Source organism: Triticum urartu, chromosome 6A (assembly GCF_056163025.1).
Source record: "Triticum urartu cultivar PI428250 chromosome 6A, HENAU_Tu73, whole genome shotgun sequence".
Taxonomy (NCBI): domain Eukaryota; kingdom Viridiplantae; phylum Streptophyta; class Magnoliopsida; order Poales; family Poaceae; genus Triticum; species Triticum urartu.
This window is the reverse complement of record NC_141878.1, coordinates 352,842,745-352,856,790: the sequence shown is the minus strand read 5'-3', so window position 1 is coordinate 352,856,790 and position 14,046 is coordinate 352,842,745. Positions and strand designations below refer to the sequence as shown.

The window sequence follows — 14,046 nt, the reverse complement described above, 5'->3', positions numbered from 1 at the left end:
CACTTTCGGTCTATGAGGGTATGTGGACACAGTTTCTCCTCTCATTGCTGATAGATCTTGCGTGATCATAGGAATTTTTTTGAAATTACATGCTACATTCCCCAACAGGATTTAGTCACGGTGGTGCTCATGGACCACAGCATGGACGGTAGCTCATCTAGCCAGCCCTTGCCGCAAGCCTCAAGCTTCCTCTTGAAGCTCCTAATATCGAGGCCCTTGAGGACCTCAGCATTGGCGCGCTCGGCCTGACCGTTGCTTTGCGGGTGCACCGTAGAAGCATATCATATCTGCGTTCTAGGGTTGGCACAGTATGACCTGAAGAGGCCACTCGTAAAGTGGGAGCCGTTGTCGGTGGTGATACGGTTGGAGATGCCAGATCAGCTCACGAGGCCCTTGATGATCTTGATGGCCGAGCCCGCCGGGATGGTGCGCACGGGCTCCACCTCCGCCCACTTGGTTAGCTTGTCGATGGCGACGTAGAGGTAGCGATAATCACCAACCACATGGGGGAAAGGGCCCAGTATGTCCAGCCCCCATACCACGAAGGGCCACGAGAGTGGAATTGTCTGAAGTCCTTGCACGGGCTGATGGATTTTCTGAGCATGGAACTGGCAGGTTTCGCAGGACTGGACCAGCTCGGCGGCGGCGGAGAGCACCATGGGCCAGTAGAACCCGCTGCGGAACACCTTACCTGCGAGGGTGAGCAATGAGGAGTGGTGCCCGCAGTCTCCCCCATGGATGTCAGCTAGTAACTCGCGCCCTTGATCTTCTGAAATGCACTGCAGCAAGACGCCATTGGGGCGCTTGCGGTACAGCTCGTCGTCTTGTAAGCAGTAAGCGGTGGCTTGTTGGGACACGCGCTATGCTTCTGCATCTTCTTCCGGAAGGGTGCCATGGAGCAGGTAAGCCTTGAACTCCGTGACCCAGCAATCCTCCTGAGGCTCCAGCGCCAACACAGGCAGGTCCCAGAGGTCGGGCCACAGTCGGGCGCGCCTGTGGATGGTGAGGGCGGAAGCTCCTCAAGGAGCAGCGTTGTGCTAACAACGGGGGCGCCGCTGATGGCCTGAAGAGCCTTTCTTCGAAGACACCAGGGCTCTGGGGCTCGCGGCGGGATGCTCTCTTGGCGATGTTGTCGGCTTCCTTGTTGACGCCGTGCGCAGTTAATGGGCTAAATGTTGCATCGGACCATATATGGCCCATGCCCACCACGTACCATTACTAGGCTGAAAGACACATCGGACTGAAAAATGGGCCCATGTCTACATTGAGCCTCTAACAGGCAGAAAACTCATTGGGCCGTAATGGGCCTAAAGACTGAGCGAACAATTAACGGGCTAAATCTGGTGGTGGGCCATAAATGGGCCATGTTTAAGCAGCCTTTAGTGGGCCAGCCCACTAGTACCTGAGTAAATGCTACGATCTTTTGACTGGGCCAGCCTTTTTCACCTAAATGGGCCTCTCTTGGGCCGTGCCACATGTCGACGTATCATAGGCATGTCTCATCCATTGGCTGGATGACATCTGCCCAAACATGGAGCCGACAAGTGGTTCCTTTGGCCAATGATAAATTTACACGTGAAAAATCCCCATTGGTCGTGGTTGTTAATGGGTTATCGGATCCAAAACCAGAACCGATAGTATAACGACGACCCGTTGTGGTGGATTCCACGTGTCGCTTACCCTTGATGAAAACACTTTATGACACGCCCTTTATCGTCATGGAAGTGGAAACTTCTGTGACGATAATTTGCGTATTGTCATGGAACACTTCTACGACAGCACATGTACGACTATCTTCATTCTGACATAAAATCGTCATGGGTGAACATGCATGACAAAAAACGTGACCTACTGTGACAAACACATATCATCACAGAAATGTTTTTTTGTAGTGAACACTAGACATGCAACTACAAGAATTGTAACCCGACTACAACTGCATAAGCACAAAGCGGTTGCAACCGGGAGAGGGGTTTCTCGTGCCAGTTACATGTCCAACACTATACTTCCAACCGCAAGTGTCATAACGCGACTGCAGCTCCCCCAAATGCGACTGCAACTAGTGCGGGTAGGGTTTTATGTTGACGTGTCCATCACGAGAGCTTGCAACTATAAGTGTTGCAACCCAATTGCAACTACACTCGCCAGCAACCCAACGACTATTGCAACCCTGATTGCAATTGTAGTGGTCCCAAATGCGATTGCAACTGGCAGTGATTTTTATTTTCCTTTTATTGTAGAAAAATAGTTAACTTTTTTTAAAAGGCAAACATTTTTAAAAACTTGTGGCAGAGTTAGGGGTTATGGGCCAGTTGCATGTCCACCACTAGACTTGCAACTACAAGCGCTGTAACCCGCTGCAACTACATGGCCCTCAACACGACTACAACTGGGTTGTACGAGGTCGTCAGCGAATTGTACTTGTCCACCACTAGGCTTGCAACAACAAGTGTTGTTTCCCATTTGCAACAGCATGGCCCCCGACACGACTCCAACTTGTGGCAAAAGGGGGAGGTGTGTTATCTTCCAGTTGCATGTCCGTAACTAGACTTGCAGCTACAAGCATTGTAACCCACTGCAATTGCATGATCCTAAACCCAACTACAACCGGCCCGGTAGGGGGGAGGGGGTTGTACATGTGGTGAAAAGGATAGGACGGCCATCAGCCAATTGCATGTCCATAATTGTTACTTTAGAAATGCTAATAATTTATTTGTTTGCTTTTTTTGTTTTTGTTTTATTAAAAAAATCATGAAATTTTCGTAAAATCAAGATGTTTTTAAATTCATGATTTTCCCAAAAATTTTATTTAAAAATTCATGTTTTTTATAATTTGCATCTTTTTAAAATTCATGGACGCTTGAATACTATGATTTTTTTTCATTTTATCATACCACAACAACTGTAGCCGCTTTCTGTCTTTTTGAAAAGAAAATTTGTGATGCCCCGAGACCGACGCGCCAGGTGTCTCCCAGTTGTTCGCTGTTGTTGCCTTGTCTTTTGCTTGCGTGTCTAATCTTGCCATGTCATCATCCACATTGCATCTTCATGTTTTCAAAACTTGCATCCGTCCGGGTTCCCCAGTTTCGTCCGTTGTCCGTTCTGAGCCCAGAAACACTTGCACGCGCCCGCGGCACCTCCAAAATATTATTTTATAAGTGGCCGAAAAATGTTCTCGAAATGGGATGAAAGTTGGCGTGTGGTGTTGTTATGTTGTCAGTAGACCACCTGTCAAATTTCATCGCGTTCGGAGTCCGTTTGATGCCCCAACGAATAACTATAGCGGCACCGCTGCCGGTCTAACGTCGGACGTTTTCGGTCTCCGAAAATTGCTGCCGGGCCCTCTCTCTCTCTTCTCTCCTCTCAGCCTCGCCACAGCCCACCTAGTCCATCCACCTACCCCTCTTCGCGTCCGGAGCCGTCCGATGCGACCGCATGGTCCGAAAACCCCTCTTTGCACAGTGCATCGACCCCTCGTGCATGTCCGAAGTTGTCCCAGACCCGACCCGGGCAGTCGTCACTGTTGGGTCCGAATCATCCCCAAACATCTATAAACTATCTCCGTTTTGTTAATTGGGCTCCCTAACTATTTATTTGCGACCATCCGATTTTGATTAGAGGGACCAAATCGCCAGCATCTAGTTCCCCTACCTATTTATAACCAGACCAAACCCTAGAATCTAGGATTATGTCCCATCCATCGCATCCCTACGCCGCCGCCACTCCTCTTGTTTTCAGCGGCGAACCAACCAACCAACCTCCATCTTGCCCGATCCAAACCCAACCACCATCGATCCAAAAATCCTCTCGGCCTCCATCCAGCGCCTCATACCCCCCTCCTGTGCCTCGATCGAGGATGGATCAAGAGCAGCGCCGTCCGGCCTCGAGCAACACCGCGCCATGGCCCCCGCCGTCAAGCCGCCCCGACCCGCAAGGCCTCCTCCTTGTTTTCTCACTGTTCTTCTCCTACTGCTGCTACTAATCGCGTGGTCACCGTGTTTTCTCCTGCAAGGACTGCGCCACCAATTCAAGAACGTCGTCGGCCTCGTCAACTTTTCTTGTTGCTCGATCTGACCGCATCCAGCATCAAGAACCTGTGTTCCCAGTCTCATCTTCGGCCTCCATCGCTTTTCCCGCGTCACCAGAGATTGCGCCAAGTATAGCGCCACCACGTCCCTGTGTTGCAGCGAGCCGCCACCTGCGTTGACCCGTTGTTCGCTCTCAAGGTCGCCTGCATGGGTCTCGCCAAGCTGACGCTCGAGGCCTCCTACCCCGAGCTCCCTGCCTCCTCCTCGTCGTCCTCCATCGCCTGGAGCCGTCGGAATCGCGTCAAGTCCCATCACCGTGCCCCTATTTCGTCTGCTGCTTCTAGTCCCGCGCTAGTCTCTGCATCAGAGAAGGACCACGCCGCCTCGATCCCCTTCGGCAGCAGTCGTCGCCGCCGGCCTGCTACCTCGCCGCCCGGATCCGCTTCCTTCGGCCACCTCCAGCGCCACCAGTGCATCTCCAGCCGGCGTCCTCTGCCTCGCCATGCCTTGCCGTGGCCTCTGCTTCCTCTATGAGGAGCAGGACGCTCATCCCGCGCCCACTCGCATTGACCACGTCAGCGCCAGGCCCAGCCTGCTTCTTTGCCAAGGCGCTGATTTAGCCCACCAGATCCGCCGGCCCATGAGGCCTGGTGAGCAGCCCCCTGTCCCTGTGCACTTTTGGGCTGGCCAGATTCGGCCCGGGACATGTTTTTTTTCGTAGAACGTTTTTTTCTATTAATCCTGAGACTACAGATTTGCAGAAAAGTCCCTAGAGTTCATGCATATAATAACTCACAAACCGGGCATCGGATTAAAACAAACTTTATATGTAAAATGCTTAGTTTTTCGTCTAGTTTCATAATATGCCACTTTCATCCATGTTTAAAATGTTTAAAATGCTGTTTGGTTAAATTTGCTCCTATGCCATGTTAAAATGCTTTAATTCATAACTTAATAACCGTAGCTCCAAACCTAACAAACTTTATATGTAAAAGGGGTAGAAAAATGCCTAGTTTAACATGGTGGCATTACTTTGCATGTTTAACAACTCTAAAATATGGTTTAGGGCAGAACAGTACCAAAACTAATATATGCTCATGAGGAGTTTCCGGACTTGTTGTTTGTTGTTCCGGCCTCATTTAAACTTGCCTAGATAGGTAGTGTTCATATTCTTCACCCTTGCCATGTTAAACAACATTTAATATTGTTGGGTACATAAACGAGATCAAACTAAATAACTTGAATGTGGTGTTCCGTCAATATGCAACTCGTTGCATACTGAGCTCCACTTAATTTGTAGGATTGTTTTGTGCATTTTGCCATGCCATGTTTCATTAAACCGGACATGCATCATACTTGGTTGTGCATCATGCCATATTTATGTGATGGTTGTTTACTATGTTGTTTGCTTCTTTCCGGGTTACTTCTCGCGTTAGCTTCGGTTTCATTCCGGAGTTGTGAGGATTCGTTCATCTACGTCCGTTTGTCTTCTTCATGGACTCGTTCTTCTTCCTTGCGGGATCTCAGGCAAGATGACCATAACCTCGAAATCACTTCTATCTTTGCTTGCTAGTTGCTCGCTCTTTCTGCTATGCCGCGATACCTACCACTTGCTTTATCATGCCTCCCATATTGCCATGTCAAGCCTCTAACCCACCTTTCCTAGCAAACCGTTGTTTGGCTATGTTGCCGCTTTGCTCAGCCCCTCTTATAGTGTTGCTAGTTGCAGGTGAAGATGAAGTTTGTTCCATGTTGGAACATGGATATGTTGGGATATCACAGTATCTCTCATTTAATTAATGTATCTATATACTTGGTAAAGGGAGGAAGGCTCGACCTTATGCCTGGTGTTTTGTTCCACTCTTGCCGCCCTAGTTTCCGTCATACCGGTGTTATGTTCCTTGATTTTGCGTTCCTTACACGGTTGGGTGTTATGGGGACCCCTTGACAGTTTGCTTTGAATAAAACTGCTCCAGCAAGGCCCAACCTTGGTTTTACCATTTGCCTCACCACCACCTACTTTTCCCTTGGGAGTCGTGCTCCCGAGGGTCATCTTTATTTTAGCCCCCCCGGGCCAGTGCTTGTCTAAGTGTTGGTCCGAACCGAGTAGACTGCGGGGCCACCTCGGGGAAACTTGAGGGTTGGTTTTACTCGTAGGATGTCTTATCCGGTGTTGCCCTGAGAACGAGATATGTGCAGCTCCTATCGGGATGTCGGCGCATCAGGCGGTCTTGCTGGTCTTGTTTTACCATTGTCGAAATGTCTTGTAACCGGGATTCCGAGTCTGATCGGGTCTTCCTGGGAGAAGGAATATCCTTCGTTGACCATGAGAGCTTGTGATGGGCTAAGTTGGGACACCCCTGCAGGGTTTGAACTTTCGAAAGCCGTTCTCGCGGTTATGGGCAGATGGGAATTTGTTAATGTCCGGTTGTAGAGAACTTGACACTTAACTTAATTAAAATGCATCAACTGCGTGTGTAGCCGTGATGGTCTCTTTCCGGCGGAGTCCGGAAAGTGAGCACGACTTTGGTGTTATGTTTGGACGTAAGTAGTTTCAGGATCACTTCTTGATCACTTCTAGTTTCACGACCGTTGCTTTGCTTCTCTTCTCGCTCTCATTTGCGTATGTTAGCCACCATATATGCTAGTGCTTGCTGCAGCTCCACCTCATTACCCCTCTCCTACCCATAAGTTTAAATAGTCTTGATCTCGCGGGTGTGAGATTGCTGAGTCCCCGTGACTCACAGATACTTCCAAAACAATTGCAGGTGCCGATGATACCAGTGCTGGTGACACAACCCAGCTCAAGTGGGAGCTCGATGAAGTTCGTGTTCGTTGTGTTGTTTCGTTTCTAGTTGATCAGTAGTGGAGCCCAGTCGGGACGATCGGGGATCTATGCATTAGGAGTTGTCTTTCTTTATTTGGTTCCGTAGTCAGACCTTGATTGTATTCTGGATGATGTAATGCTATATTCATGTATTGTGTGAAGTGGCGATTGTAAGCCAACTCTTTATCCCATTTTTATTCAGTACATGGGATGTGTAAAGATTACCCCTCTTGCGACATGCCTACTATGCGGTTATGCCTCTAAGTTATGCTCCGACACGTGGGAGATATAACCGCATCGTGGGTGTTACATAATTTTAGAAACAATTTTTAGTTTTTTTAATTTGTATCATACAATACACTGAATTTAACTTCTTTCAACCAATGGAGTGATCTGCTTACTTTTGTTTTTTAGCATATATTTTTCAGGGTTAATATTGCCGCTTTATTTAAACTTAAAACCTCAGAATGTTGGCCGAAATTACATCAAGAACAAAGTTTGGAGGACCCCCAACCAAACCTTACATAGTTCCTCACTGACCCCTACCTTCGCTAACTTATGCGCGGCAACATTAGCAAAACGACGCACCCAAGAAATCTTAAAATTATCAAAAGATGTAAGTACAACTTTTAGCTCATGCACCCACGGACCGGCAGCAGCAAGACATCTCGTCGGCTGCTTCAACATCTACACCACATTCCTGTGAGTCAAGCTCCACATGAACCCTTCCAACATTGATCTCTCTTGCCACCTCTAGTCCACGCCTGCATGCTAAAATCTCTGTAGCTTTGGATCGACGTTAGAAGGATAATGGTGACATACTACTGCTAGAAATGCTCCACTGCGGTCCCTCAGTACAGCCCCACTGCCACCCTTGTCGCCATGCTTCGACACCGTCCTATCAGAGTTCAGTTTTATCCAACCCTCCTCAGGTGGTTCCCAGCGTTGTAGCTCCCTTGGCGTCGTCGTCTGAGGTCTGGCTGCATGAACAACACACCATTCGCTCATATGGGCAGAAACGGTTTATTATTATTTCATGTGGTGGCGCAATCTGTTTCCCATCCCTCATCTTGTTTCTGGCCAACCAAAGTTCATAAGTTGCATGTACCATTGCATCCTTCCCTTCGTCAGATGCACCCATGAACTAGTCGAGGAGGCAGCGAGCAAGAGCACTCTGGGAGTCGATAAAACACAGTGGGATCGCCACCGAAACTCCTTTCTCCAAGTGAAGAAGCTGCCAACACCTTACTGAATGTTGACATGCCCAAAAGCGGTGATAGATGGTCTCTTCCCTCCTGCATACAACACAAAAAACGCCCGGTCTTTTTAGTATATATGAAGGCTTTTTTTAGTGGTTTTATTTTAGGAACATACTACCTAGATGCGTTATGTTTGCTAGTGCTTGGTGTTACGGCTTACTAGCACACGTTCATGATAAGCTCAAAGAAAAACACATGTTCATGATCTTTTAATTGAGTTGGCCATCACAGCTCAAAAAGAAGAAGAAAAACTGGCATTAATTTCAGTAGTGCTTCATCCGGTGATGCGTTGAAACAAGCCGATGAATAAAACCACCTTGACGTCAGCTAACAACCACTTAACTTGCCCAAGCTAATTTTTTGACGGAAAGTCCGTCGGCAAACTAGAAAACAACAAACAATGACGAAAAATTAGCCTAGGGGACAAGAAGCAACTCCGGGCCTAACCTGCACAATGAAAACGGATTGAAACAACAACGATGATGTCAGATGAACGAGACCAAATTGTAGCTCATTTGTACTCCCTATGAATAAAATCCTTGTGGCCTGAAGAAGAGAAAATCCTTGTATATCTAAAAATTGAGACCAACCCAAGCGCTAACCCTCGTTGGCTTTTCTTTATAGGAGAAACTCCGTGAGCACCGCGCGTCCGTGCCGGGACTCGAACTCGGGTGGGTTGACAGCAACCTCAGCTGCCCAGCCAACGGGTCGACGCCCCATCCTTAATCCTTCTATATCTATATCTATAATCTATACCCCTACTATTATACTATTAAAGGGAGGTGATATTTTTGGTTTCGTCTCGCTTCGTTTGGTCCCGCTTCAATTAACTTTGTGTACGCTATTTGGTTTCGTTACTTGCCACCCATTTTGACCCAACGAAGAAAGCCCACATGGCGGCGCACCGAGGCCCAGGTCCGGAGAGCTGCCAATTTTTTTTGCAGATATGGGGATATGAGAGGATTATTTTTCTCCCGTTGCAACGCACGGACTTTTTGCTAGTGTCTCCCTTCATTCTACAATGCAGTGCTTCCTTTATCCCCGTGCTTCAACTTTGACCGTAAATTTAACTACCAAGACCGATTGCGGCGGAAGCAAAAGTTATATAAGTGAATTTGTATTCGAAAGAAGTTTTTAATTATGTAACTTTTTCTTCCGCCGCAGTCGGTCTCGTTCATTAAATTTATAGTCAAAATTCGACCTTGGAAAACGCAAGCGCATTATATTTTGAAATGGAGGGAGTACTAATAAATGAGTTAAATCCTCTCATAAATACGGACGGGCGCGGTGGTCCCATTTTATTATAATGATCAAAATAGCCATTAGTCTATATTATTATAGTGCAGGGAATCTCCCACCGTCCACCCCCCCCGCCCCCGCCCCCGCCGCTTGCTCCTCCCCTTCCGCGCCCTCGCCCCGGATCCGAAGCCATTAAACCGAGCGCCAGTGGATCTCTCCTCGGGCATCGGCATCGGAGCGGAGAGAGAGAGAGAGCCACCCAGCCATGAGATGGTATGCATCGGTAGGCTGAGGGCGCTGGTGCTTCGTGCGGCGGCGGGCGCGGGCGCGGGCAGGCGCCGGTGGGCCAGGGTCCTGTGCGGTCGGGCGGTCGATGTGTGCGTGACACCCCGTCCGCGCGGGCACGGTTGGCGTGGATTCCGGGCGGTGGCTGGCGCCAGGACGAAGATGATGCTCGATTCATCCGACTCTGACTCCGGCGCTCCGGCGGGGCAGCTGCAGCTGCAGCGCCGCGCGGCTGCTGCTGGGACCCAGCCGCAGGATGGAGGGTACGCCAGTGCGGGGTGGCAGAGGTAATGCATGCCCCCTGCTCATCTTTTGGTTATAGGCGTTTCCTGTGTTTGCATCATCTTGAAATATCGTTGGTTGAATTTGCATTTAGGCGGGCCTCACGTTGTACATTTGCTTGCCTTGCCTTGAAATATCAAGAGTGCAGTAGAGATGCTCCAGAATTTGCAATCGGACCATGTGCTTTGATTGACATGAGTGCACTATATAGCTGTTTGGCCCGTGGTTTATCATTTCTTAGGACGGTTTGGTATACATGAGACTAGTTGACATACTTAACACGGTTCTTTATCGAAAAAGAACGAGGTTCTTTCTGATCATAAGTAATGTTTGTCACCAACTCACCATGGTATGCATGCAGCCATTAGTATACGCCAAATGGAGCTGCTATGTGTACTGACATATTGGGCCCGATTTAGATATGACATTTTGTGACAACCATTGATTATTTGCCTGGTGCTGGCCCAACGAACATCAGATTGCAGCATCAAACCATTGTACCAGGATTGGACTAAAAATGTTGTACACGAGGCAATTCCATGTCCTGCAGTGCTACTAGTGTCATGCTCCTAATGCTTCATTGCATTCTTACAGGAGTACCAGCGATGCTTAGCTGTGAGGCTGTTACTAGTAGGACTTTATGGTCATCTAGACTAGTTACAAAGCAGTACAACTGCAACACTAGTGTATTTTGATGTGAACCACCAGCAGTTGGCAGATGCAGTCATGGAAATGTATGCCTCTTGATCTGAAATTTATCATGTGCTTGTTTATTTTGTGATCGTTGTAATGTATAAGATAGTTTATCTACACTTCTGATATTTCAGGTCTATATCTTCGTACAATAACCATTTCTTATCTTCTAACATCTGTTATTAAAATGCCCTCTCTGAGACTCTTTAGAATATGTAATGCTGCCTGGGTTGACATTGTGTCCAAATATCATGACAGGGAAGATGGTAAACTTAAATGTGGGTATTCAAGTTTTAGAGGGAAAAGGGCTACAATGGAGGATTTCTATGATGTAAAACTAACTGAAATTGATGGACACGCTGTTAGCCTATTTGGTGTATTCGATGGTATGGTTTCCAATCTTGCCTTCTTACTTCTGCAATTGCATGCCTATCGTGTTCTTACTTTGCAAAGCTTTAGGTCATGGGGGGTCACGTGCTGCTGAGTATTTGAAGGAGCATTTGTTCGAGAACCTTATGAAACACCCCAAGTTCTTGACTGATACAAAGCTCGCTATAAGTAATGTTTCTCTTGGCATTTACCTGTACGTTTATCTGTTCGCATTCTTCCCAATGCTTCCAATCATTGTTTTCTGAGCTTTAAATTTTTTTTTTGATAAAAAAACAGGTGAAACATATCAGAAGACAGATGCTGATTTCTTAGAATCAGAATCAAGTGCTTTTAGGGATGATGGTTCCACAGCTTCGACTGCGGTTTTAGTGGGTGGCCATCTATATGTAGCAAATGTTGGTGACTCCCGTGCTGTTATTTCAAAAGCCGGGAAAGGTATATTCTGTTAGAACCCTATTGTAGTCACTATATGATTGAATCACCCAAACATGTTCTGGCCCTTGTAAATACTTATTGTATGTATCTGCAGAGTGTTTCTAAATTTGCCCTCCAGCGATGATATATTTGGCAAAGAACTATGGTACATTGTGTTTCTTTTAATGCACTTTTTTACAAAATATTTTCCCACCAACATATTGCAGTTATACGATTATACCATAGCTATCTGCTCATTTCCTTCATGTGATGATTATTGTTCTACCATTATTTAAGGAAAATGGCAAGGCTTGCTTATTTCTTACCACCATCATGATGGAATCTATATAATGACATCATATCCACTTCAGTTTACCGGCGTGGTTCGGTTACTAGCTTAGGAGCTTCGTTTACTCCATTCTAACTCTACTGACCTCATATGTTTGTTTTTGTAGCTAGGGCACTCTCAGTAGATCACAAACCTAACAGGTCCGATGAACGCAAGAGAATTGAAAATGCTGGAGGTGTTGTCATCTGGGCTGGTAAGTCTTATTTTATTTCACTCATGCATTTGCCATTGTCAGTCAGCACAATTGTAAGTGGACAAGGACGGTAGCAAAAGACTTGCTTATTCATTTTGAGCCTTCTGATATCTCCTGTATGTTTGGACATGTTGGTTTATCATGCTTGGGTTGTTTGTTTCGTGATCTTGCGTGCAGCCTAAGTGCTTCTAGGCGTGCCATGTTTCTATACAAGATATTTTGTTTTTTGATTGATCTAGGCTTTACAATTTGACTATCGGAAACTGTTCCATCTTCTTGATGTGGTATTTGCCCAGGTACTTGGAGGGTAGGTGGCGTACTGGCAATGTCCCGTGCGTTTGGTAATCGTCTACTGAAGCCATTTGTGGTGGCAGAACCTGAAATTCAGGTAGCTTATTGTAGTTGAGTTATGCCAAGATTTCGTTACCTTTTTTTTATATATAGTTGGAAATCAGTGCTTTTTACTTGTTTCAACCTAGTGCAGCAGCAAGTGGTCGTTAGCAACTCCAGTTTAATACCTTTCTTTAGATTAGTCATTAGTTGCCTGTTTCTAATTTTGATTACTTGTGATCAAATCTTATCTAACAAATCGTAGGAAGAATTGATTAATGGAGAATTGGAGAGCCTGGTTCTTGCCAGTGATGGGCTTTGGGATGCCGTAGAAAATGAGGTAAACTCTATTGCCAACTGTCATAATTCTCACCCTGAATGCACCCAGAATTTCTGAAGCAAAACACTGTTGCTTATGAGGCTGTAGAAAGCATTTTCTACATCTGATCCGTGCTTACATTCTAAGTGCAACAATGCGTAACTTTATACTACTTCTGTAACTTAATATAAGACGTTTAAGACACTGTCATAGTGTCTAAAAACGTCTTATGTTAAGTTACTGAGGGAGTAGCTCTTTAACTGATATTCTGGCAATGATTTTCTCAAACAGGAAGCTGTGTCCCTTGCAAAAACAGAAGATGTGCCAGAGTCTGCGGCCAGGAAACTGACGGAGATTGCCTACTCTCGTGGCAGCGCTGACAATATTACATGCATCGTGGTGCAATTCCACCATGATAAAATTGCAGGATGAGATGGACTACAGCTGATTTAAGGTTTCTCTGCTTCAGGCCTCTTTTTATCCTGCAAGCGGAGTGGGGTTTCTCCCACATCTATTTTTGCCTCTGTGGCAACTGCTCAGGACTTCCTTCATTGATTCTTTCCTTTGTGTGGGAGACCTTTTCTCTTTTGAGAATTGTAATGGGAATTTTTGGGTTTGATGTATCCATGTCTATGTCTGTACTAATACTTGTTATATTTAATATAAAAAGAGTGAGTTACGGAGATCCAACAAATCTCACATGTTTAACTGCATCTATCCAACAGTTTATGTCGCTTTCATATTTAGCATTTAATATCATACCTAATATGAATGCCAATGCTAACCATGTAATTATTTCCTAACAAATATCAATGTGCAATTTATATCTTTGCCTACTATTAATGTTCAATATAGTTAATATCTTGCTTCACATTAACATGCGTTGCACATACACTATTCCTATACAATAAATTTACAAAAATACTAACGCACACTATTCCTATACAATAAATTTACAAAAATACTAACGCCCACACGTGTAGTAGTTTTGCAACACGCCCACATGCGTGGATCATTGTCCAGTCGAGTTTGCACGAATCTTAACACATTGAGGCGGATTTTGCATGCCACGTGGGATGGGGCTGGTGTGTGGGCGTTGAAGAGTTCGCCCACACGCCCCGCAACACGTGGTTTGCCAGTTGCGCTGTGTGGGCGAACTAGTTTCTGCCCACACAACCACCACTTAGATCCATGCGCGTGTGAGCAAACTGCTTTCCGCCCACATGACACTTGTATGTTGTTGGATGGCAACTGCAGTTATGCGTACGTGGCAACTAGGTAAACACACATGGAAACTATGATTCGTTGCTAGACGGCAACTGCAGTTGCCCGTACGTGACAACCAAATAAACACACACAACAACTATGATTAACCATACATGGAAACTATGGTTGGACCACACGTGACAACTAGATAAACACACATGGCAACTACTGT

The 14,046-nt window shown here is 46.3% G+C and overlaps 1 protein-coding gene across 1 annotated transcript; it reads left to right on the top strand.

The window, feature by feature from the left end:
• Nucleotides 1-9,467: 9,467 nt before the first annotated feature.
• Nucleotides 9,468-13,321, top strand: LOC125529615 (putative protein phosphatase 2C member 13, mitochondrial). Its single transcript, XM_048694029.2, has 8 exons — nucleotides 9,468-9,925; nucleotides 10,872-10,999; nucleotides 11,073-11,171; nucleotides 11,280-11,438; nucleotides 11,873-11,959; nucleotides 12,256-12,347; nucleotides 12,555-12,629; nucleotides 12,900-13,321. Exons 1-8 carry the CDS (start codon nucleotides 9,624-9,626, stop codon nucleotides 13,038-13,040), a joined length of 1,083 nt encoding a protein of 360 aa, XP_048549986.1. The 5' UTR covers nucleotides 9,468-9,623; the 3' UTR covers nucleotides 13,041-13,321.
• The last annotated feature ends 725 nt before the right edge of the window (nucleotides 13,322-14,046 follow it).